The sequence below is a fragment of the Uranotaenia lowii genome, chromosome 2 (assembly GCF_029784155.1).
Source record: "Uranotaenia lowii strain MFRU-FL chromosome 2, ASM2978415v1, whole genome shotgun sequence".
NCBI classification, from domain to species: domain Eukaryota; kingdom Metazoa; phylum Arthropoda; class Insecta; order Diptera; family Culicidae; genus Uranotaenia; species Uranotaenia lowii.
The window spans coordinates 398,580,502-398,608,398 of NC_073692.1; the positions used below are offsets into that span (position 1 = coordinate 398,580,502).

At 34.2% G+C, this 27,897-nt stretch overlaps 1 protein-coding gene across 1 annotated transcript; it reads right to left on the reverse strand.

The window, feature by feature from the left end:
* Positions 1 to 27,897, reverse strand: LOC129743320 (protein cortex). Its single transcript, XM_055735304.1, has 6 exons — positions 27,736 to 27,897; positions 19,813 to 19,944; positions 18,896 to 19,748; positions 9,120 to 9,269; positions 1,622 to 1,738; positions 1 to 1,260 (listed from the first exon to the last, which is right to left on the reverse strand). Exons 1-6 carry the CDS (start codon positions 27,895 to 27,897, stop codon positions 1,085 to 1,087), a joined length of 1,590 nt encoding a protein of 529 aa, XP_055591279.1. The 3' UTR covers positions 1 to 1,084.

The window sequence follows — 27,897 nt, forward strand, 5'->3', positions numbered from 1 at the left end:
TCAGCAGCACTAATAAAACGATTTGAACTATTATAGTTAGTTGGTAGGTATGTATGTTTGACGAAAAATTGCTATGCATTTATGCAAATCCTCGCTGCTCCGACTGCCTCCAAACACTATTTGTATGTAAATTTTCCGCGAAACCGAACGACTAGGTAACTACTATAAGTAAATATCCCTCCGGTAATGTCGGCCAAATGTCGGCGAGTCCAGCTCCTCATCTCTCATGGCGACCGTGGCTCACATGAGGAGTTAAGGGGGGTAACATATGCTGCTGCCTTCCTGTCTGCTCGGCTTAAGTATTCGCAATATTTCAGCTCTGCTGATTGACGGACAGTCCTGAGCGGGCACGTTTCGCCACGTTTCAGCCATTTGTCGATGTTTCTCTGTTTTTTTACTTCTATATCTCTTCCGAGTGGCGCGTGGGTGGCTTTCAATTAGAATAAATATTTTAAATTTAATTACCCTCAACGGAGCTCGTGCTGTCTATATGGCTGGATTTCACTTAAAAGGTGCGCAAGGCATCGAGAGGGCTTTGAGGATGATGATGGCTATGAGGAGGACGCTGACTAGGAGGTACGGGGTTAAATGCTCTTCTCAATATGGTTCCGCGAGGTGCCGAGATATATTGTTGAGTTGTTTGTGCTCCCCGGTCGTCGTTTGTTCTGGCTGTTGCGCCTCAAGTTAGGCTTCTGGGGAGGGGCACAGAGGTCGACTTGTGCGATTGGCATGCATAAGTAAAAGTGGTTGTCGGCTGTCGGAATCGTTCGACTGTTCGAGGACCCCTCCCATTTCTTCTTCTTCTTCGTTAGGATTTATTCCATCTGAGATCTTCAGCAGAGACCTGGAGGTGCTTCTGGGCGGGATGCTTCCATGTAGCCTGTCATATCGCTAGCGTTAGCATAAAAAAAAATAGAAACAAACAACTGGAAGCCAATGGGTGCACCTTGCTGAAACCACTTACTGCTCCAGCTCACATGAGAAGAAAAACGGTAACCATAAAACACCGACAAATTGCAGAAAAGGTGAAGCTTTACGAAAAAATGGGAGGAATATGTATTTTTTGCTTCACCCATCATCCTTCCTAGCGCAGAGGTTTGAAGAGGAAGCTGAAGTCAAAATCTGGAGCCCCTCGACGATTCCGGTTCCATCGTTGCTGCTGTTTGGAAGGACCTTGGATGGCTGTTTGGTCCGTTTGCTTAGCCGGTGGGGCACCGAAAAAGTTCCAGATCGTTAGAGCCTCGTCGTAACCAGCGCTAGCTGAAAATTGGAAAATATTTTTAAAAAAATTATTTTATCACATTTATGTAAAACTTAATTTCTTTTATTATTGAAATAGAAAAGAACAAAAAAATAATGCGAAACTCTTATTTACCAAAATGGTATTCAAATAAAAATGAATAAACTTCTACCTTATAGATTCATTATTAATTTGATCGCATTTGAATAACACGAAAGTTTGGAACAAGATAAGATGTGTGTCGGGAAAATGTTGCATACCTTTGGCTATCCTTGGCAAATGGCAAATTCCGATTGCCGTTTGCCCGATGGTCCATATAAAGCGGACAGCAAATAAAAACAAACAAATAGAAAAAAAATATGCATTAAAACAAAAACCTACCGAGCTGTTTTCCATCGGGGCTCCAGAAAAGGTGCGCTACAACGTCATCGTGATTCTTCATAACGTCTACGACGCGGTCCATTGAGGCCAGCACTACGATGTCCGGGGCTTTACCGGCTGTGGAATGAAATGGCAATAAAAGGAAGAACTGAAATGCTACGATCAAAAACATTGGTTGGAGATAAATCATCCTTTCGCCAACTAGGGAGATCGAAAGTGGAGATATGAGATTATACTTTTTGAATTCTGTCTGTTTTTACACCCAAAATTAGGCGTTTACACTAATTATGAGTTCCCGATATCTTGTCGTAATTGTCATATGAAAACAACGCGAGTGGCGGTGATTCGATTTGAGACCGCAGGCATTAACCTCAGAGCGCAACCGAGTTGCGTATGAATGAGAGAAACAAAATAAAATAATTTTCACATCCCTCCCTATCCCATTACAAGAGGAAGGAGGATGGAAATAAATATCGGCCAACACGAGGCAGCCTTCGAACCAATTTGTTAATTTAATTTTAAGCGATTGACAGCACTTCAAGTTAATTTTTTTTTTCAAATACTGTAAACATTTTGATTAACCTAGTCAAAATGTGTACACGGAGAAAAAAGACTACAGTTGTTTTAATTATTTCAACTGGTTACCCCAATCATCAAAGCCTAGTTGATTTTCCCATCCATCTATAAATTTAATAGACTCAACTACAAACTGATGATTGACCGAACGCAATTAACTTTGAATATAACGGATTCAACTGTTATGGTATAATTGATTCAACTGTAAATATGATAGATTCAACTACAACTGTATGGTTGACTATGATTGACTATGATTGACTATGATTGACATTCAACTATAAATATATTTGATTCAACTACAAACTGCTGATTGACCTTACAAAATCAACAATAAGTATAATAGAATCAACTGTAATGTATAATTGATTCAATTGTTAATATAATAGATTCAACTAAATTTGTATGATTGATTTTAGGTATATAACTATAAACATAATGGATTCAACTAACCATTTCTGGTTGACCTCTGACGTTTAACTATAAATATGATATATTCAACTGTAGTGGTATTATTGATTGAACCGTTAATATGTCAGATTCAACTACAAATTTATGATTTATTCTAGATATTGAACTCTAAATGTAGTTAGTTCAACTTTATTTTTGTGATTGATTGTGTGATACTTGAATACTAGAGTGTTCATCAGCAAAAAAAATCGTAAATTTGAGACCAGTGCGTGTTCGCTGCAGCGATCGTGGTGCCTCAGCCAGTTCCTGATATCGGTGGCAAAGCGCAAGCGCTCCAACGATAGGAAAACATAAAATCCTTCACCAGTTCATGCCAGCGGTTGTGTTGTAGGCCGACAATTCCTGGAATTGGGAAAGGTACACCTACTCTGGCTGCCAACAAAATCGACGTGGGTCCCGACGTTCCTTCACATGATCTTGGCAGGATCCCACAGGAAATTAGTAGATATTTGTAAGTCAGTAAGGTTGGTAAAACGAACGATAGATTGATGTCACGATATTGAAAGAATTTTCCTCCACCCCAGAAGCACCGACTTCTAAGGACGTCTTCAGGGACCGATAAGTTAAGACGCACAATTTGCTGAGCAACCATGCAAGATGCAAAAAGAATATCAGCGGAGGAACCAGGACCTGACTTTCGGGATTTCCAGTCAACTTTTCTAGCATTGTAGCGGCTTAAACTAACTAGATGCAAAATGCAGAAATAATAAATTAAAAGAAAATAAAACTGGCCACATCATTATTCTGAAGAAAAAACATCATAAGATATAATTACTTCCAATATAAACGAAATTTAAGTTTACTGTGTTTATAGTTGACCTCATTGAATCAATCATATAAATATAATGGAATCCATCATAATTATAATAAAATCGATAAAATCACTATAGTTAAATCTATTATGTTTACAATCAAATCAATCATATTGTTATAGTTGAATCTACTGTAATTATTGTTGAACGTATCATATCAATTGTACTTTATAGTTGAGTCTATAATATTTATAGTTGAATGTACAAAATCAATGATACAACCGGGGTTGAATGTATTATAAATATTGTTGAATGTACGAAATCAACAGATTGTCTAATACAAGTATTGTTGAAATTTTGATAGTTGGTCGAGAATCAATCAGATAAATGATTGAAAATAAGTGGATTACTGTTGGAAATACTTTTTTCTCCGTGTATAGACAAATTTAAGGAAGTGAATTATTTTGGTTGCTAAAATAAAATAGAATGCACCAAAAATATAAAAGGTTCTCCAATCGAACAACAATACTTATTATTTAAAAACACGTTTGGTAACCATTTTAAAAAATGCTTTAAAATTTAATTCATGCTGAACGATATGAAGGAACTTCCCTTGACCAATCAAAGAAGGGGTCTTTAAAAAATTATTATTACAAACCAGAGCTTTTCCTACTCTTTGGATAGTGTACCGATCTTCATGAACAATACGTTATGAGATGTTCTTTGGTGAACATTTGTTACATTTATTTACTATGAAAGTTCACTCTTAAAAATCTCATCATCTCAAAATTTGCTGACGCACCAACTTACTTACTTACTTTCTAATAACTTGAAATTTTGACTATTTCGGAATCAGAATTATTGTTCGACAATTTCACATACCATTTTGTTTAAGTCTACTAACTGACTATTATTTTGCAATAGGAACTCGAAAGAGGTTTTCTCGAGCAATATAACATTTATCGGTAAGATGCATACATTATTTATGGATTTTAAGTTTGAAAACGGGCTTAAACGCTTAAAACGATTCATTACATTTCAAATGTTATAGATAAATAGTTTATTGCAGGGTGGTCAAAAATAAGCACATTTTCCAGAATCAAAACCTTGAAGGCTTAAATCTTTTCCTGGCCTGCGATAAAGCCACACATCATTCTATGAACTCGATGAAGTCTATAAAAGCAGAGTTAAAGTAAAAGTAGGGGAGATGGGGGCATAATGGCCACCTTAAGGAAAACGCTTATTTAACCAGAGAGAACAGCTGTAATATGTGAATTACATCATTGTTTCGTGTTCAGACACTCAAATAGTCTATTGCCTAATTGGATGAAACTTGAAAAAGGAGATAAAAACGTTTAAAAAGGCATTTTAAAAAATTTTGCCGAAAGCTAAAAACCAGTCACTGTAGAGGCATAATGAGAAACCCCCCCGAGGCAGTATGAGCACCATTAATGAAGGCATAATGAGCGTTCTCTGCCGGGGATTCTAGCAGCAAATTCGACTCGATGAAGTCAACTGAGTAATAGAGCTACAGCTTGACTTGTATCGTCTGACGATTTGGCCTATTGGTAAGGTGTCGGAGAGGTAATCACTAGGCTCGAGTTCGATTCCTGGTCGCACTGTAACTGGGATTTTTTTTTCATTTATCATTCATGATCATGATTGCACTAAACGGTGAGGCGTAGATTCATAAAACAAAGCAATAACAAAATATTCTAGGTCTGTTTGTAGAATTCAAAGAATTAACACATGCTCATACATAATGTTTCTGGTGTTTTGTTTGACGGATGATGCTTTGATGCTATTAGCCGTATAATGTAACAATAAAAAAAATCAATCATGTGCAAAAAATCATCATGTGCAAAAAAAATTCCCTCGAGCAGGAACCGAAATCGAGTCTACTGATTACCTCTCCGACACCTTACCAATAGGCTAAATTGACAGACGAAACAAGCCAAGCTGTGCTCTAAAGTTTCAGATCTCCAAAAACAAATTTTGAGATCAATTCTAAGAAAATATCATTATAATCATCTTTATACTGAAACTCGAAACTCCAGTTGCAGCTCTCTTTTTAAAGCGTTTGCTTCTAAATTATGTTGAAATTTTGTTTGAAATGCTGCCTTAGAGATAAACTAAATTTCAATTACATAACAAATCTAGTTTATTTTTAGAAGGTGTAGCAAAACACACCTGGTCAGCTAGTCTGTAAATATAAAAATGCATTTATGTCTGTCTGTCTGTGCCCTATAGACTCGGAAACTACTGAATTTTTTTTTTTGAAACTTTGCAGGTGGCTGTTTATGAGGCCGGAGAAGGTTCCGATTACAGTTTGACACCCCTCCCTCTTACTGGAAGGGGGTAGAGATTCTGGAGAGCAAAAACGAAATGTTCGCATAACTTGAGATCCATTCAAGCAAATGGTACCAAATTCGGCATGAGAGGGAGATTGGCTACGAGAAATTTTTCAATTAATGTTTTAAAAAAAGGGGATTATTCCAGTGGGGAAAAAGTAAGCGGGGAGGGGGGATCTCTTACAATTTTAAACATAACTTGAGAATTAGTCAAGCAAATGGGACCAGATTTGGCATGTAAGGGTGTTTGGATACGAGAAATGTGTCATTGATTATTCTAGACCCCTCCCCCTTTCTTCTACTAGTGGATGGACAGAAAGTGGCTTGGGAGGATATTTAGATTTTGGAAAAGGTTCTATGATGGTTTGAAAACTTCTCCCGGGAGGATGCATTGGGAGGATAGAAAGAGAGGAGGGTAACAATACAAATTTTTTGCAATACTCGATAACTGATCAAGCGAGGGTAATCAAATTTGGCATGCGAGGGTATTTGGGTGAACGAAATGTTCCCAAGATGGTTTGATGCTCTTCCCACCTTCCATTAGAAAAAACATAAAAGGGGAGGGGGCTCCCATACATTTTTTTTTTGCAAAACTGGTGAAATAGTCATTGAAAATTTAATGGCATGGGAGGATATTTGAATACGGAAAAAGACTCTATGGTTGCTACATAATATTCGAACAATATCGGATAATTGAATATAAGCACTGTATTTTGCTTTCAATTGATCATTATTTAAGGACTGTATTCGAAAAAAATGCAATACTTTCATTTGCAAATAACTTTTGAACGGATGGATGGAAATTGATGAAATTTTCAGAAAAACTACCTTGTAATGTAAGTCAATAAAGTTGTTTTCTTGTAGAAGGTAGATAATCTGCTAAATTGGTCATAACTACGAAATAATAGAAAATTTTGAGTTCTTTTGAAGGTCAAGCTCCAGGAAAGGAATAATGTCTACAAAAATTCCAATATCGATGGCGCATATAATCCCCAAACATTTTTTGTCAATAAACATTCATTAGACGCAATCTCAAAAACTGCTTTGAAGATCGTCACCAAAATTTGCAAATTTGCATTTGCAAATTTTGGTGACGATCTGCAAAGTAGTTTTTGAGATTGCGTCTAATGAATGTTTATTGACGAAAAATGTTTGGGGATTATATGCGCCATCTAAATTGATATTTTTGTAGACATTATTCCTTTCCTGGAGCTTGACCTTCAAAAGAACTCAAAATTTTCTATTACTTCATAGTTATGACCAGCAGATAGTCTACCTTCTACAAGAAAACAACTTTATTGACTTTTTGTAACTCTACCACAGTTTTTGCAGAATGGGATGATTTAAGATCCAACCAAAATAGCGTATTCCTAGCAAACATAAAATCGCATTGAAAATGATAACTCAAGTCATTTGAAACGTTACTGCGAATCGTAATAACAACTAACGCAAGTAAAAGGTCGTAAAATTCGTTACTCGAAGTCGGAATAAATGGTTTAAATCGGATATGATAAAAAGTCCGCCATGTTTACAGATTTTGAAGTCGATTTCGTTCATTTTTTTCTGCCGCGTGTGTTAAATGAGAGAACAGCTTAGTTGTTATCTCTGCGACCAACAGTGCAAACAGATTGCTAAAAATCAGATAGTGTATTTGCAAGAGTCATCCAATGACAGAAGCAGCAAATATTGTCGCTGGCAACGGTTCGCATGCTTTGAGAGAAAAAAAAACTTATGCTCTCTTGCCTTCTTCCAGCATGGAGGAATAAGGTGTCGAATATCGTCCAATTCGTATATTCTTACCGCTTAAGCCAGAATTTGAAAATATGTATACATATTGCCTCCACTTTGGTAGGTAAATGCTATTTTTTAGAGTTTCATACGATCATTCTATAATGTATATGAAACAAATAACAAAGTTGTTGAGAAATATAGCTACAAAAATGTTTGCTGGTTTATCTTTAAAAACTTTTTAAAGTGCTCTGGAAAAAAATGGTCGAGAAAATTTATAGCAATTTTTTTTTTATGACTTGGAAAGTGATCAAGCAAATGGAATCAAGTTTTGCTTGAGAGAGGATTTTTATAAAATTAAAACGTTTATTGTATCAGAATTAAGAAATTTATGAATAAAAAAATTCAGAATTATAATTTTAGATACAAAATAATGATTGGAAAACAAATTTAAGGACAGGTTTGGGAATCAGAAAAAATATTTAAGAAAAAAAGAATCTATTTTGATAAATTTCCATCAATTTCAGAAGGTGTAGCAAAGCACACCGGGTCAGCTAGTTGAACATGTGAAAACTAGCGTTTTCAAAAACATTTCAGGACAATTGTATATCTGGAAGTAGTTTTGGCCATTAATAGGAACTGCTGGTATACTTCAACAATTTTGATAGATACTTTGAAACTTAAAAATTTAATTTTCTACGCTGGGCACTAGTTCCTAAAAATTTCTTTACTCATCAATCGTCGATAGATTCTGATATTTTGTAATTTCTGATTAATAAAATCACAGAGTTTTTTTTTCACCCACCTCACGTTTATGAGTAACGATATTTGTGCCAGTCCATAATCGATCTTGAGTAAAATAAGTGCTAACGACTTTTTTTATTGTCCAGCAACAATACGCGCAACTAAATCGCTATTAACTAGCAATCGTTACGCTTGTAAGTAATTTGCTTGTAAATTCGATTTCAGCTAATTGCATATCGCGATCGGCCGCAAATTCTTTCTTGCTGCCAGTTGTTGAAACTGGTTTGAATCTAATCATTAATTTCAGGACTAATCAGTTTACCAAAAGCACCCACCCGCCGGTAATCAGAGCAATAATTTTACCCTATAATTTCTCGGCTCGAAGGTCCATCTGTATGTAAGTTAGCTAGCAAGTTGCCCTTTGAGTGTGGCCACTGACAGTGGATCGAAATGGGCGTTTCGCAATTACAGAAAAATAATTGCCATTAGCACCGATTAGCCCGGGCAGGCGCGTGTTGGTCACTCAAATCAATCCGTAATTTTGCAATTATGCGCAAACATAAAATGGCGGCTGCCTGGCTGCTGTCCACAAAACGATCGCGCGACCGACCGGTAGCTTATCGTTCCTGATCAAACATCCCATTTCCACTTCCAACGCCTTGATTTGCGAGGTGGTTCAAGTTCTCAACTGACTCTCGCAAAACCAGTCGGTAGTCTGAAGTTCCGTTCCATCACAATCTTGATGATGGGGGTGATGTCCACCACGATCGGTGCCGATGAATGGCGATAGGCAATTTAAAGTAGGTAGAAGCAACTGAACTGCGGCTCGTTGTCAACCAGAATGCTTAAACTTAATCACCATTAATTGGTACTTACAAGGATACGAATAGGACACGACCAGCTCCCCGGAGATTTTGTTGAACGAAACGGCCGTGACGATGCAGTCCACATTCTGGCGCCGGTAGCACGATAGCACAGCATCCGTTGGCACGTGGTACTGGGCGATGGCCACCGGTTCGGTGTCAGCTGTGGGGAAAACATAAACGGAAACATTAGCTAACGGTCAGCGATAATTAAGATGTTGTCAACAAAGTGAATTCTAAGTTTAGCAACTTTCAAACAAACGATTAGAACTACCAGACTCGTGAAAAGAAGTCATTAAAATCTTGAACACATATTGAACTCCCATACGCGTCCTTAGACTAAGGTAAAGTTACCAGATTTTGTTAACGCCAAAAAGAGAACACTTTACACCATTAACCTATTTGAGCTCTCAAATTTTTTTTTCTAACAAAACTTTTTCATTACGTTTCAGCATTCTGAACTACATTCCAAATGTAAAAGTAACATTACAAATTTGCAAATAATGAAAAAAAAAAACTGACAGCCTTCTTCGATTTTTCTTTGCACGGTCATAAATCGCTTCGCACATTTTAGTAAGAGTTTCCTGAGAAAATGTCTAAGAGCATAGGAGGTGTAGGTAAAACGAAAAGCGCATCATTTACCACAGGCATTTAGGCAAAGTCGACACTAAAGTGCACTGCATTCGAATACAAGATTTTCGATCTTGGTAGCAGATTCTGTTTAAAACGCTGGTTCCAGTGGTGGAACACACATATTCACATTTCGTCTATCACGTCATATCTTAGCTACATAATTTATATGCGATGCTGTTGTCGCACTCTCCGCTAATGAATTACCTATCCGGAAAAGTACTCATTACTGATTGAGTAAATGAGAAACTACTCATTTCTGTGTGAATACTCTGAGTTATCCACTCAGAATACCTGGCAGCCAAGGTTGCCGAAATCACAGAAAAATCTGTAATTTCACAACATTTTGAACAAATTTTCATCACAGAATTTGTGTCACAGAACACAGAATTTTGAGAAAATTTACAGATTTCACAGAATTTTTGAATATTGAATGTATTTCCAAAACCATATTTCTTTAAGAAAATTTGAAATTTAGAATTGAACTTTGAATTTGAAAAGTGTGATTGATTTAACCCTACTTAAATGTAAAAAGATCTAATTAACCATGAATTTTCAATGAAATTAATGGAAATAGCATCACAGAAAACCATCAAAGAAGTTTTGGGTAAAATCACAGAGAGTCAGAATTTTTTTCTCAAATACACAGATTTTTTTTTCGGCAACCTTGCTGGCAGCACTGCTGTGTTGCTCCGAACTTTAGTTTGAATTGGCTTTGCTCTTCATGTGACATGATGATGTAAACATTTATACCGTGTACATATTTCATCATCAACTGTCAACAGCATTCATCAACGCTATTGTTCTCAATAGCAAATTGGATAAAAACATTCAAGCCAAAACAATGTGTTGGTTCTCGAGTAACAGCAGATGTCCTCTGCTGGAGTCGAGGAATGTTCCGAACCTATTCGAAACCGTAAGTATCAACAGATTTAACTATAAATACCTGGTTGACCTCTCACATTCAACTATAAATATGATAGATTCAATGTAATGGTATAATTCATTGAACTGTAAATATGATAGATTCAACTACAAATGTCTTGTTGATTTTAGGCATTGAACTATAAATATAGTTAATTCAACTGTATTTCTTTGATTGATTGTTTGGCATTTGAATAATTACTACTCATCCAAACACTACATATTCATCATAAGTTTAGCAGGTGTGCCCTCAGTAGCAGACAGCTTGTGTTCATGAATGGCAAAACAGGAGATAATTAGCAAAGGAGGTATAACTGGATAGCACATTTGTTTGTTTAAATAAAATTGTGACATAATTTTTCCTCCCTTAAGAATTCTGGTTAATTCCAACTAGATGCGGCAACAATAAATTTGCAAGCGAAGGAAATAATGCTGCTGGAGGAATTGGAAGTTGACATCCCGTTTGGGTGGCACCGATTTCCGTTTCATTGAGAAGCAAAAATGGCTGGACAACGCCAAAACCATTGATGTTCTGACCGCTAACCCGAACAAAGCATTATGATTAGACCGCTGCAAAAATGACTTTTTGCTCCCATATGTTTTTTCGATGCCTTTTGGGTCACCAAACATCAGTGTAAAACTTGAGATGATTTGATTGATTCCTTAGTTAGCGCGACGCGTTTCAATTTTATATGGAAATTTGTATGGAAGAAGAAGTTTTTACACATTAAATCATCCAGAAAATTCAAATAAATTTGAAATGAAGTTGGTCTTTAATATTTGGTTTTGACTATTATTAAGTTTCATTTTTTGCAAATATGACAAGCAGCTAAACATTACATGAAAAAAGTTATAACCATTTCACAATAAAAAATCAGAATCCATTGCAAAGTAATTAAAAATGGCAGACTTTGCTTGCTGGAGCTTTTAATAATTTCATGAAATGTTTTTGAAAAAATGTTCTAAATCAATAAGTTCAGTCGCTATGCAAAGCAATTTTTGAAAATTTTTTATTCTTCAAATTCAAATTAGCAGTCAAAACCGCTAACATTTAAAAAAAATTTGAAAGCAAAATTTTTATTTAAAATCGCATATCTTTTCTGAAATACAAGTTAGGATTGTGCTTTGTTCACATGATATGTTCTGTAAGAATCAATAAATATTTTTCATCCAAAATTGTACTTTTTGAAACTTACAAAACATCTCTGGCGATTTTCGAATGAAAAAAATTGTTTTCCCATACAAATTTCCATACAAAATTAAAACTCGTTGCGCTAATTCAGGACTAAATGGATCGCTTCGAAAATTTTTATTGCTATTACTGGCAGCAAAAACAATCAAAAAAAGTTATGGGAGTTGTAAAAATCAACCATAGCTGTAAAGTTGAATGTGGTTGAATCTACAATATATTTAAAAGAATGTCAAACATCAATCAGTATATAAAGTTGAATTTATTATATGTATGGTTGAATAAATCATACAATTGTATTGAAGCTATCAAATTTATAGTTGCATTCATAAAACCAATCATACAAATATAGTTGAATATTTAATAAATATAGTTTATCGAGAATCAATCATCAATATGATTGAATAAAGGCGAAATATGGGTTGATAAAACTATACTTTTTACTCTGTGTATTGTGCGGATAAGGCGGCAAATCATGTAGATTTAATTTCGGTGCGTGAGTTGTTGGTCAGAGAACTGATGAATCAAAAATGGTCCGGAAGTGAAGATCCAGCCGAATATGTGGTATTAAAATTTGAGAACTCAAGCGATATTGTATTGAAGCTTCTACTGGAAGTCTCCCTTGCTCCCTTGCCCAAACCATTTCAAAGAAAAGTGTTCAAAACCGGGAATACCGAATCCAAAAGATGGTTCAAACCTGGCAGTTTTATACAAAAACCTTTGATTTCAAAAGTGACTACCAGAAATCCAGGCAATATCCAAGCAAATTTCAATAAAAAACCCGAAAATTACACAACAAAACATCAAGAAAAGAAATAAAAAAAAAATTTCTTCACAACTTTTCGAGAGAATTTGCACCGTGTTTTAGGCTTCCAAAACCTTTTATAATTATTTTATTAAACTTGCTCAATGAATATCGTTTAAGAGGCGTTCGTTGGCTTATTTTGTTTAGTTTTCCAAATAAATCGAATAAATCCGGGCGGAATCCGGGCTTTTTTCAATAAAATGCGGGCCGGACTGTTCCCAAATTTTGATCTAAATATACGGGCAAGCTTGGATAAAACTGGACAATCTGGATAATGACAAAAATGACAAAAATGACAAAAATGACAAAATTGACAAAACTGACAAAAATGACAAAAATGACAAAAATGACAAAAATGACAAAAATGACAAAAATGACAAAAATGACAAAAATGACAAAAATGACAAAAATGACAAAAATGACAAAAATGACAAAAATGACAAAAATGACAAAAATGACAAAAATGACAAAAATGACAAAAATGACAAAAATGACAAAAATGACAAAAATGACAAAAATGACAAAAATGACAAAAATGACAAAAATGACAAAAATGACAAAAATGACAAAAATGACAAAAATGACAAAAATGACAAAAATGACAAAAATGACAAAAATGACAAAAATGACAAAAATGACAAAAATGACAAAAATGACAAAAATGACAAAAATGACAAAAATGACAAAAATGACAAAAATGACAAAAATGACAAAAATGACAAAAATGACAAAAATGACAAAAATGACAAAAATGACAAAAATGACAAAAATGACAAAAATGACAAAAATGACAAAAATGACAAAAATGACAAAAATGACAAAAATGACAAAAATGACAAAAATGACAAAAATGACAAAAATGACAAAAATGACAAAAATGACAAAAATGACAAAAATGACAAAAATGACAAAAATGACAAAAATGACAAAAATGACAAAAATGACAAAAATGACAAAAATGACAAAAATGACAAAAATGACAAAAATGACAAAAATGACAAAAATGACAAAAATGACAAAAATGACAAAAATGACAAAAATGACAAAAATGACAAAAATGACAAAAATGACAAAAATGACAAAAATGACAAAAATGACAAAAATGACAAAAATGACAAAAATGACAAAAATGACAAAAATGACAAAAATGACAAAAATGACAAAAATGACAAAAATGACAAAAATGACAAAAATGACAAAAATGACAAAAATGACAAAAATGACAAAAATGACAAAAATGACAAAAATGACAAAAATGACAAAAATGACAAAAATGACAAAAATGACAAAAATGACAAAAATGACAAAAATGACAAAAATGACAAAAATGACAAAAATGACAAAAATGACAAAAATGACAAAAATGACAAAAATGACAAAAATGACAAAAATGACAAAAATGACAAAAATGACAAAAATGACAAAAATGACAAAAATGACAAAAATGACAAAAATGACAAAAATGACAAAAATGACAAAAATGACAAAAATGACAAAAATGACAAAAATGACAAAAATGACAAAAATGACAAAAATGACAAAAATGACAAAAATGACAAAAATGACAAAAATGACAAAAATGACAAAAATGACAAAAATGACAAAAATGACAAAAATGACAAAAATGACAAAAATGACAAAAATGACAAAAATGACAAAAATGACAAAAATGACAAAAATGACAAAAATGACAAAAATGACAAAAATGACAAAAATGACAAAAATGACAAAAATGACAAAAATGACAAAAATGACAAAAATGACAAAAATGACAAAAATGACAAAAATGACAAAAATGACAAAAATGACAAAAATGACAAAAATGACAAAAATGACAAAAATGACAAAAATGACAAAAATGACAAAAATGACAAAAATGACAAAAATGACAAAAATGACAAAAATGACAAAAATGACAAAAATGACAAAAATGACAAAAATGACAAAAATGACAAAAATGACAAAAATGACAAAAATGACAAAAATGACAAAAATGACAAAAATGACAAAAATGACAAAAATGACAAAAATGACAAAAATGACAAAAATGACAAAAATGACAAAAATGACAAAAATGACAAAAATGACAAAAATGACAAAAATGACAAAAATGACAAAAATGACAAAAATGACAAAAATGACAAAAATGACAAAAATGACAAAAATGACAAAAATGACAAAAATGACAAAAATGACAAAAATGACAAAAATGACAAAAATGACAAAAATGACAAAAATGACAAAAATGACAAAAATGACAAAAATGACAAAAATGACAAAAATGACAAAAATGACAAAAATGACAAAAATGACAAAAATGACAAAAATGACAAAAATGACAAAAATGACAAAAATGACAAAAATGACAAAAATGACAAAAATGACAAAAATGACAAAAATGACAAAAATGACAAAAATGACAAAAATGACAAAAATGACAAAAATGACAAAAATGACAAAAATGACAAAAATGACAAAAATGACAAAAATGACAAAAATGACAAAAATGACAAAAATGACAAAAATGACAAAAATGACAAAAATGACAAAAATGACAAAAATGACAAAAATGACAAAAATGACAAAAATGACAAAAATGACAAAAATGACAAAAATGACAAAAATGACAAAAATGACAAAAATGACAAAAATGACAAAAATGACAAAAATGACAAAAATGACAAAAATGACAAAAATGACAAAAATGACAAAAATGACAAAAATGACAAAAATGACAAAAATGACAAAAATGACAAAAATGACAAAAATGACAAAAATGACAAAAATGACAAAAATGACAAAAATGACAAAAATGACAAAAATGACAAAAATGACAAAAATGACAAAAATGACAAAAATGACAAAAATGACAAAAATGACAAAAATGACAAAAATGACAAAAATGACAAAAATGACAAAAATGACAAAAATGACAAAAATGACAAAAATGACAAAAATGACAAAAATGACAAAAATGACAAAAATGACAAAAATGACAAAAATGACAAAAATGACAAAAATGACAAAAATGACAAAAATGACAAAAATGACAAAAATGACAAAAATGACAAAAATGACAAAAATGACAAAAATGACAAAAATGACAAAAATGACAAAAATGACAAAAATGACAAAAATGACAAAAATGACAAAAATGACAAAAATGACAAAAATGACAAAAATGACAAAAATGACAAAAATGACAAAAATGACAAAAATGACAAAAATGACAAAAATGACAAAAATGACAAAAATGACAAAAATGACAAAAATGACAAAAATGACAAAAATGACAAAAATGACAAAAATGACAAAAATGACAAAAATGACAAAAATGACAAAAATGACAAAAATGACAAAAATGACAAAAATGACAAAAATGACAAAAATGACAAAAATGACAAAAATGACAAAAATGACAAAAATGACAAAAATGACAAAAATGACAAAAATGACAAAAATGACGAAAATGACGAAAATGACAAAAATGACAAAAATGACAAAAATGACAAAAATGACAAAAATGACAAAAATGACAAAAATGACAAAAATGACAAAAATGACAAAAATGACGAAAATGACAAAAATGACAAAAATGACAAAAATTACAAAAATGACAAAAATGACAAAAATGACAAAAATGACAAAAATGACAAAAATGACAAAAATGACAAAAATGACAAAAATGACAAAAATGACAAAAATGACAAAAATGACAAAAATGACAAAAATGACAAAAATGACAAAAATGACAAAAATGACAAAAATGACAAAAATGACAAAAATGACAAAAATGACAAAAATGACAAAAATGACAAAAATGACAAAAATGACAAAAATGACAAAAATGACAAAAATGACAAAAATGACAAAAATGACAAAAATGACAAAAATGACAAAAATGACAAAAATGACAAAAATGACAAAAATGACAAAAATGACAAAAATGACAAAAATGACAAAAATGACAAAAATGACAAAAATGACAAAAATGACAAAAATGACAAAAATGACAAAAATGACAAAAATGACAAAAATGACAAAAATGACAAAAATGACAAAAATGACAAAAATGACAAAAATGACAAAAATGACAAAAATGACAAAAATGACAAAAATGACAAAAATGACAAAAATGACAAAAATGACAAAAATGACAAAAATGACAAAAATGACAAAAATGACAAAAATGACAAAAATGACAAAAATGACAAAAATGACAAAAATGACAAAAATGACAAAAATGACAAAAATGACAAAAATGACAAAAATGACAAAAATGACAAAAATGACAAAAATGACAAAAATGACAAAAATGACAAAAATGACAAAAATGACAAAAATGACAAAAATGACAAAAATGACAAAAATGACAAAAATGACAAAAATGACAAAAATGACAAAAATGACAAAAATGACAAAAATGACAAAAATGACAAAAATGACAAAAATGACAAAAATGACAAAAATGACAAAAATGACAAAAATGACAAAAATGACAAAAATGACAAAAATGACAAAAATGACAAAAATGACAAAAATGACAAAAATGACAAAAATGACAAAAATGACAAAAATGACAAAAATGACAAAAATGACAAAAATGACAAAAATGACAAAAATGACAAAAATGACAAAAATGACAAAAATGACAAAAATGACAAAAATGACGAAAATGACAAAAATGACAAAAATGACAAAAATGACAAAAATGACAAAAATGACAAAAATGACAAAAATGACAAAAATGACAAAAATGACAAAAATGACGAAAATGACAAAAATGACAAAAACGACAAAAATGATAAAAATGACAAAAATGACAAAAATTACAAAAATGACAAAAATGACAAAAATGACAAAAATGACAAAAATGACAAAAATGACAAAAATGACAAAAATGACAAAAATGACAAAAATGACAAAAATGACAAAAATGACAAAAATGACAAAAATGACAAAAATGACAAAAATGACAAAAATGACAAAAATGACAAAAATGACAAAAATGACAAAAATGACAAAAATGACAAAAATGACAAAAATGACAAAAATGACAAAAATGACAAAAATGACAAAAATGACAAAAATGACAAAAATGACAAAAATGACAAAAATGACAAAAATGACAAAAATGACAAAAATGACAAAAATGACAAAAATGACAAAAATGACAAAAATGACAAAAATGACAAAAATGACAAAAATGACAAAAATGACAAAAATGACAAAAATGACAAAAATGACAAAAATGACAAAAATGACAAAAATGACAAAAATGACAAAAATGACAAAAATGACAAAAATGACAAAAATGACAAAAATGACAAAAATGACAAAAATGACAAAAATGACAAAAATGACAAAAATGACAAAAATGACAAAAATGACAAAAATGACAAAAATGACAAAAATGACAAAAATGACAAAAATGACAAAAATGACAAAAATGACAAAAATGACAAAAATGACAAAAATGACAAAAATGACAAAAATGACAAAAATGACAAAAATGACAAAAATGACAAAAATGACAAAAATGACAAAAATGACAAAAATGACAAAAATGACAAAAATGACAAAAATGACAAAAATTACAAAAATTACAAAAATGACGAAAATGACAAAATTGACATAACCTGAAATTGTTTACAGTAGGGGTTTTTGATCTCCAAACTTTGTGAGATGTAGGAAAGACTGGTGCCAACTCCAATCCTTTGGATTTCAGAAATCTTCTAATCTGAACTCCTTTGGATGAGAACTAGTTTGTAATGCGTCAACAAAAGCGCATTTTTCTTCTAAGTGTCTTGTATGTTTGTCTGTGGTAATACTGTCGATTATACGTGAAAGTGAAGTTCAAATGATCCGTAGCCAATTTATTCACCTTCAATATTTGAAAAAGAGATTTCTAGATGTTATGCAGCCCGATACATTTAAATCTTAGTACAAGCCCATTTTTTTATTATTCTCAAATTCCATATTTGGATCATAACTCAAAAATTTTTCTTCTGAGGTTTTCTTTTAGTTTCATTTTCGAATTCAGCGCCCGATTTGACATTAGATGTATAGGCAAAAAAAAATCACGATTTTTTATAAATTTGTAAACTAGTGTTTTTAAGATGGTCGGATGTGAGCCTGAGAAACTGAAGATAAATATTTATGAAACTAGTGTGTTAAAGGAAATGTACAACCAGATAAACTCAACTCCTTTGCACGGCCTTAAAAATTCAAGTATCATTACCAACAACGATCTCATCCACCCGCCAGGGATGCCAGTCAAAGAGGACCAGCCCCTTGTCACTAGTCCAGGAGGTCATGGGCTCAAGTCGACCAGCGTCCCAGCTCCATATTATCAGGTGACCATACTCATCCGAAGACGCTAAATATTTAGAAGCGAAGGAAAATTTCACCGACATCACCCTGGTAATGTGCGAAGAGTATTCTCCAGTGCGATTGACTTTTGCCAGATCCGCTGCACGCACCACAATCAGGAACCCATTTCCCAGACCGCAGACAATAAATCGACCGGAAGTGTCCCATGCCAGGCAGCTGATGTCAGTTGCAAGTGAGTCAAAAACGGCCACTTTTGATGCCTCACCCTTGAAATTGGGATTAAAATTGCGCAGCATCCGTATGCCGGGACCCATGGTCCTGGAATAAGTGGCCAGGGCCAGTGTATCTCCAGTTGGATTAAAGGCGACGGCCGTCGTGTTCAAAGCACAGTAAGCAACCGTAACTTCCGTGTTTGGCGTCCAGATAACCAGCTTTTTGCTGAAGATAGCCGCTATCTGTCCCTCGGCCGACCAATCGATAATGTTTGTGAATCCCACCTTGATCCTGGGCAGATCGTGTACCGATTCTATGAAAGCTAGTGGTTTTGCACGCGGCTTACAGCTCCAATCGAGTTTGTGTACATTTTTGAACGACGGTTCCAAATAAGTCTGCAGCGGTTTGCGAATCTCGAGGCGTTTGCAAATTTGCTGGGTACTCACGTCCCGAAAGTTGAGAACCTTATCCGTGTCCGGATTAAGGTTGAACATTTCGTTGAAGACCACCGTAAATGCATGGGACTTCCAGTAGCAATTCCGTTCCTTCTGAAAATAAATCGAATCTGCCATTAGAAGTTCAGGTGAGTGTTGCGTTAAGGCCTCGCATTACCATACGCATCATGTCGGTTACGCGGTCCGATTTGCATTCCGCCTTGAAACGACTGGAGCTGGTGCGGGTGTAGCGACGTGGAATGAAGCGATCTCCGTACCAATTTGGAACGAAGTCTACCGGTTTGCGAATCTGCGAATGAAAAAAAAACGTGAAAACGAAAAATGTGAGTCGAGTGGCTGAGCAAAACGGGGTATGGAGTTTTCTCGGCGAATCAGTAGCCTTTTACAATTGTTTTTCTTATTCTAGCAAACAAGCGATTGATCCACTCATCAGTCGTTCAATAAATATAATTTAAAAAAAAAAAACAATAAAATAAATAATTGCACATGGTAAGAAATTTACAATGCAAATTTTTGCAACCTGGCCCAATTTGGTGGAGAAAAATGAGCCGAATTCGGATTAATTTTAGGTCTGGAAACGAACCAATTTTGGGCTTGAAAAGATCTGATTGTTTTGACAACTCACTCGTCAAAACTTACCGTCACGACGTTAGGAAAGTTGTGTCACTAGGGCACTGAATTGGTCCGGATTTGGTTCGTTTTCTGGTCTGTTTTATGACCGATTCACGGGTTGATAGGACCGAATCCCGGGCCAATTTTGTTCGATTTTTTTATTCCGTTTTTTTCTATTTTCACATGCTGTGATTAAAAAATAAGTTGATTATTTCACCTACGACTTAAAAAGATACAGTGCTACTTAAAAAAATTTACGGCCTGAATCATTAATATTTTTTAAGCAATTGTCAAATTTTCAAAGCGTGCTACAGCTGTCAAAATCTCTACCAATTTTTCCCAACACCAGTGAAGTTGCTTTTACTTAGAGCAAGTTCACTGATGTTGGGAAAAAGTGGTAGAAATTTTGACAATTACGGCACATTTTGAAAATTTTGCCATGCAAAAACATTTTCAAGATCTGTGGCCTTCTAGTTTTTTCTCAACACGTGTTGTATTTTCGCATGGTGTGATGCAAAAGTAGCAATATTTCTATCACATACGGCTGAAATAGAAACAGTATTGTAAAAAAATACAACGCCCCAAGATCTTGAATACATTTTTGCATGGAAAAATTTTCAAAATGTCAACATTTCTATCACTTTTTCCCAACACCGGTGAACTTGCTCTTACTGATGTTCAAAATTGATACGGCTGTTGTAACCAGTGATGGTAAATTTCGCCCGTCACGCTTGACCCGATTAGTTTTGTTTCATCAAACGACTGGCACTGTTTTCAATTGACGGAGCCTCACTACTCGCATGACGGACAAAGCACGACAACAATCAACATTTCTCCATCATCGACTGGCGAAGCTCCTACACATGGTCAAAATTTCTCCTGAGAGTGACTGGCAAATCTCTTCACACTTCGACCGGCTGCTGACGGCAGGTACAACTAATTGAACGACTTGCTGGCAGAGAGCAACAATAGCAATAAAAAACTGAAAACGAGCTTGCTGGCTTTTCGTGCTTTGTTTCGGAAGAGAAAATGTTTCAACAGAGTTCAAAATTAGAAAAACAGAGTTTCAGAAATGACAGCGAAATTAAAGCGAGTATTCTATTCCCAGCTAACATGAAATCGTAATAGAAATGATAATCCAAATCGAATATTAAGACATTTTAAATAACCCTGGTAAACAAGTTGGTATTGAGTGATTTTCTATCATTCATTTACGACAAGCTTTGCCCCAAAAAAGTTGAATCAGATAGCAGTTTAGTCAATTCGTAAATATGTCTCCAAAAAGTTGAGAATATGCTAGTTCGACATTTATGATTTGAGTGAAGATATAGAGCTATAGCGCGAATCATATCAACTGATGAAATGGCATCGTGGTAAGATACCGGACAGTCAACTCGGAGGACTGGAGTTCAATTCTCGGTCGGGGAAATGTTTTTTTGTTAAACTCAAATTACTTAAAATCGTTTATTTTGCTTTATGTGGAGAAATTGAATCGTTAAAATCTTGTCATTGTAGATATATCGCCTCCACTTTTGTAGCTATATGCTATTTTGGTAAGTTTAATACAATCTTTTCATCTGGTGTTTTTGTTTTAATAATTCTTTTGTTCATGCGATATACCCTCCTAAATGTTTGCTGGGTTCGCTCTTGTGTTTCAATACCAGCTCTGTTGGAACAATTTCTATTCCTAAACATAGCAAGAATGAAGTTTTTTATCAATTTACAACATTCTTTGTAATAAATTTTGATTTTGTGAAAGAAAAAACCAAGAATACATGGATAATGATGTTTTCCATTCAAACATCCGTCCAAAAAAGAATGAAATGGTCTGCTGGGCGATAATGAAACTGATTTTCTACCCGGCACCATTTTTGATCACGTTCATCGATTTTGACGAAACTTGGCCTGGTATTAGATTAAACATTTTTACATCTTTGAACCAAATTTCAAGATTTTTCAATGAAAATTGTCGAAGATTCAGCAAATTTAGTGAAGCAACTCCAAATTTCCTTTTTTTATGAAAATAGCTCTATTTTTGTTTCTCGTCATTGTAACGACTTCAAATTTTGTAGAGCGTTAGTTGAATAGTTGAACTAAATTGTTCAAAATTTTCATGAACAAATATCAACCGAGAGAGAAATGGCTGCTCGTCAAATTTGAAAGTGGGTGTGCAGCTTCGCGTGATTTCATTCTTTTTTGAACGCAACTGTAGGTCCAATTAAAGGCACCAGAACAGTACATACTAAAATAAAAACAGTAGGTTCAAAGATGGAAATTTTGTTGATTATTCTCATTGAAACTTGTAGATAAGATCATAAACTATCATTAAATTTCTTGAAACCTCCCGTTTGTTTATTAGAAAAACATGATTGTTTAAAACCACCGCTTAAAAGGGCCAAAGTAGGGCAACTAACCCTATAAGAACGTTTCAGAATAAAAATGCATCAAATAAACTTTTTTGTACTTTTACTTTTAATTTCAAAATTAAATTTATGGGGGGGGGGGGTATTAAGCGTTATGTAACTATAGAAGGGGGGTCCTATCAAACGTTACTTATTGTTACATATGGGGGGAGGGGGTCTAAATTCTAGATTTTTTGCGTTACGTAATTTGTGTACGACGCCTTACTGGTGGACATCAGAACTTGCTGAGCTGCGTGAAGGCTGTCAAAAAGCCTGGAAGCGAGCTCAACGAGCGAGAAACGATGCCGAAAGAGAAACGAGAGGTGTCGTTTATCGAGCAGCCGATGTTGCACTCAAGCGAGCTATAAGGACAAGCAAAGAAAACTGCTACAGAGCACTGTATCAGAGCGTAGATGACAGCCCATGAGTGTCCGAAAAAATTGAAGGAGATCGTTGCACATCTTTTCCGGCAGCATGACCCGACAAAGTGGCCACTAGCACCGTACGGCGCCGGAGTCCACGACATCTAGCCAGTTGGAGCCATCGCTAAGAAACTAGCGATGAATAAGGCCCCGGTCCAGGATGGAATCCCGAGCTCAGTGACGAAGATGGCGGTACAGACCATTCCGGATACTTCCAGAGTGGTGTTACAAAAATGACTCAACGAGGGAGCTTTCATTAACCTGTGGAAAATCGCGAAGCTGGTGCTACTACCGAAACCGGGTCAATCCCCAGGACATCTATCATCGTACAGACCCGGTCATTTTTCTGTTGGATACTCTCGGTAAACTACTAGAGAGGATAACATTTAACAGATCAACTGTCGGTACAGAAGGGGAAAGTGGATTGTCTAACAGATAGTTCGTTTTTCAGAAAAGGAGATGTCTGAATGGTGACAGAGCAAGTGAAGAGGTATATCAAAAGAAGAGGACAGGTATTTGTCATTGCACCATTACCATCTATAGGATAATAGAAAGTTTTTTTGAAAATCGTGTCTTTACCTTCGAAGCCGAAATCGAGTAACGATCTAATGCCCTAACAGCGAGTATTCCACAGAGTTTCATACTAGGACCTGTGCTATGGAGTGCCATGTATAATGATGTGTTAACGCTGAAACTATCAGCAAGCGCGCAGATAGTTTTATTTACAGACGGTATCGTGCTCTTGATCACCGGAGAAACAATCGAGGAGGTAGATCTGTATCGAAGGAGTCAAGCTTCAGATAGCCCACCATAAAACAGAAGTACTACTCGTGCTCAACATAAGAGTTGTGCCGCATATAGAGATTACTATTGGAAGAAACACCACATTTTCGAAGCAGCAGCTGATATACCTTAGAGGTCGACAATCGCTTAGGTTTTGGGGCGCATGTCAAATACTGTTGTGATAGTTCGTCATAAGTCATCGACTCATTGACGTGGATTATGCCGAACTGTCAAAGAGTAGCCAGAGACGTCTCCTCTCGAGCGTTGCACTATCGAAACTACGACACGGAGGAGCGGTCTGGTGCTTTGCCCTAGAGCTAGAGCGTAACACATCGAATTTACGGAGTACATCGGCTGATAGCCGTGCGAGTTTGCTGCGCGTACATGACCATCTCAACGATGCAGCTTTTGATTCCCATCGACATGATAAAGAGTGTTACGTAGCTAGAGCAATGGGAGAACAACGCAAGATTGACGCGTAGGCTCACCCCACGGCTTTCAGATGAGATAAATCGGAAGTATGGAGAGGTCAACTTTTACCTGACGCAGTTCCTTTCGAGCCAAAAGTTTTTTGGACAATACCTTCATCGGTTTAAGCTTATCAGCGCGCCATATTGTCCGGAATGCATAGAAATGGAGGAATTGACAGAACATGCGATATTTGTCTACTCCAGGTTCATGTCAGGACGTAGGAAACTTCTAACTGTGAACGCTGAGCATGCTGTGAATGAAATGTGTCGCGAAGAATTTCATGGTGGCGAAATCTCGCAGATCATGTGCGATCTGATACGGATCAGGAGAGAGTATGAACGGAGAGAAAGATAAGTTTAATAGTTTTACGAATATTGGATAATCTTTGTTGCTTTTTTCAGGCCACAAACATTTCCGTTTTTGTAAAAGGCTGCTGGATTAATTCATTTTAAACTTTTAAAGTGCTATGCTGGATTTAGAAGATATTGATTTTTGTTACTTCTAGATGAAAAAAATGGAAACTTGGTTATGCTAAGAATGCTTCAAATTTTTTTTCAGTTTTTCTCTATCCAAGTTGTGCCACGATTCCAATAGTAATCGATTGGAATCCGGCACGAGAATCGACACCAAATCGCGATTGCGGTGTGGCACTGCAACTGGGCATGATCGTTAGGTTTCTTCTAGTGTACTAACTGTTTGCCGCCAGCCAGCCTTGCCAGTTGTTAGGGGCCAGAGGTCCAAACTGCTCGAGACCAGCCTAGAAGCGCTGGCTGGCCGAGATAACCTTAAAAGCTACCGCAACACGATAACATTGTGTTTTACGAGGCCTAAATGCTACTTAAAATGTCAGGGACCTATTAAAGGAAAAGAAGTTTCTATTAAGTGCCGATAACATGCAATTGTGCACGTAATTACGGGCGCACCTTCATTCAGCCCATCAGGATCAAAAAAACGAGCTCTGCCACCAGTCAGGGCTCCTGCATTTGATGGCCCGAAGGGCAAATCTGGGGCCAGTCAGCGAGTCAGCCAGCCAGAGGCCATCCCATTCCATTTCCCATCCCAACCCATCTCATCCCGGCCGCATTTTCCGTTAGATTTATTACAGACCAACGGCTGCGCGATGTTGCGTATGTAATGTAATTTCAGACTATACAGATATTTCTTTTTTTGTTCCTTATTGCTCCTCGGAGCGGCGCGATTCCCATTTTTTTTACTTCATCCTCCCGAAGGAGAGAAAACCTATTTAATTATCCACGAAAGACGTTTCATTGATTGTTTTGTGTTGGCTTTTTGCCGCGCTCTGATAAATATGTCTGTCCAGTTTTGCCTTCTGGGCAGCAAAAGCAACTGCAAACACGCCTAAGTATAGCCGCATATACTTCAATAAACTCATTATTGGCTCCTGGCCCGGTTATTGATTGCATTAATCGAACAGACCGGAATCTTATCTGTCCGCCAAAGGTTTATTTTTATACCACGGCCATTTTCAGCTAATTATTGAACCCTACTGAAGGTACCCACTACTGGAAATTCTATGGGAATTCAATTACATAAATAAAATTGAAAAACTTATTGGAGCTACAACTGATAACGCAATCAACGCTCACCGATAGACACAAAAACTTAGTGGATTAAATAAAAATACTTGTTTTAAGACATTCCAGATAGGTTTCAAAATTCTATTCGAGTGCCTAGCTTCTGACAATTTTGTCAATTTTGATAATTTTGACAATTTTGACAATTTTGACAATTTTGACAATTTTGACAATTTTGACAATTTTGACAATTTTGACAATTTTGACAATTTTGTCAATTTTGACAATTTTGAAAATTTTGACAATTTTGACAATTTTGACAATTTTGACAATTTTGACAATTTTGACAATTTTGACAATTTTGACAATTTTGACAATTTTGACAATTTTGACAATTTTGACAATTTTGACAATTTTGACAATTTTGACAATTTTGACAATTTTGAAAATTTTGACAATTTTGACAACTTTGACAATTTTTAAAATTTTGACAATTTTGTCAATTTTGACAATTTTGACAATTTTGACAATTTTGACAATTTTGACAATTTTGACAATTTTGACAATTTTGACAATTTTGACAATTTTGACAATTTTGACAATTTTGACAATTTTGACAATTTTGACAATTTTGACAATTTTGACAATTTTGACAATTTTGACAATTTTGGCAATTTTGACAATTTTGACAATCTTGACAATCTTGACAATTTTGACAATTTTGACAATTTTGACAATTTTGACAATTTTGACAATTTTGACAATTTTGACAATTTTGACAATTTTGACAATTTTGACAATTTTGACAATTTTGACAATTTTGACAATTTTGACAATTTTGACAATTTTGACAATTTTGACAATTTTAACAATTTTGACAATTTTGACAATTTTGACAATTTTGACGATTTTGACAATTTTGACAATTTTGACAATTTTGACAATTTTGACAATTTTGACAATTTTGACAATTTTGACAATTTTGACAATTTTGACAATTTTGACAATTTTGACAATTTTGACAATTTTGACAATTTTGACAATTTTGACAATTTTGACAATTTTGACAATTTTGACAATTTTGACAATTTTGACAATTTTGACAATTTTGACAATTTTGACAATTTTGACAATTTTGACAATTTTGACAATTTTGACAATTTTGACAATTTTGACAATTTTGACAATTTTGACAATTTTGACAATTTTGACAATTTTGACAATTTTGACTATTTGGACAATTTTTACCATTTTGACAGTTTTGACAATTTTGACAATTTTGACAATTTTAACAATTTGGACTATATTCTAAATTCTAGAACTTTGCGATACTAGTTATTCAATCATCAAGTGGAAGGATATTATTAATTTCAGACATTTCTTCCTTTAAACGATTATCTTACTTTTGCATATTTTCAACAATTTTGATCAGTTTTGTCAAGTTTTGAATTTTTTTTAAATCACATCTAATAGCATCCAAACTCAAAAAACGTACCAACTGGTTCGTGATTGGTTTTTTTTGTCGCTGCCCAAAATCCCTCTAGAAAAAGGGCAGTAAGCATGCCACACTTCGTAAGCGTGCCACCACTTTGCTGCTCGCTACTACCATCTCACCTCGAAAGGTTCAACAATTTAGATGAGCACGCGCGTCTTCTCGCCAAATTCATTCTCTTCCTTAGGAGAACACGATCGTCGTCGACGATCATTAGGTAGGATAACAACTCAAGAAGGGATGGAGAGAAAATTCCATTGCCAGGAGGCTCGTTCCCCACCTCACGATCGACCGAACGAAAACAACAACAAAACAAACGGTTCAACGGCTCAGGCTCAGCACAGCATCCAATCAGCTGTGTGCCGAACAGAGCTCGGCGTTTGTCGGACTAGGTTCGGTTCGGTTCATTGACTCAGCTTGGTGAACGCAATCCTTTGGGGGCAGCATCCAGCTGGTAGCAAGTTCCAGCTCGAGTTGGCAAACGAGAGCAGAGCGTGAGTGCTGATCTAGTTTCCGAGGGTTCAT

Bases quoted from the DNA above. Each gene is read 5' to 3' on its own strand.
- LOC129743320 (XM_055735304.1), bottom strand. From the start codon at position 27,897: ATGAACCCTCGGAAACTAGATCAGCACTCACGCTCTGCTCTCGTTTGC. The intron at 19,945-27,735 runs GCACACAGCTGA...TTTCATTCGCAG, and splicing joins CAAACGCCGAGCTCTGTTCG to ATTCGCAAACCGGTAGACTT. The intron at 1,739-9,119 runs GTAAGTACCAAT...TTCATTCCACAG, and splicing joins CGTGTCCTATTCGTATCCTT to CCGGTAAAGCCCCGGACATC.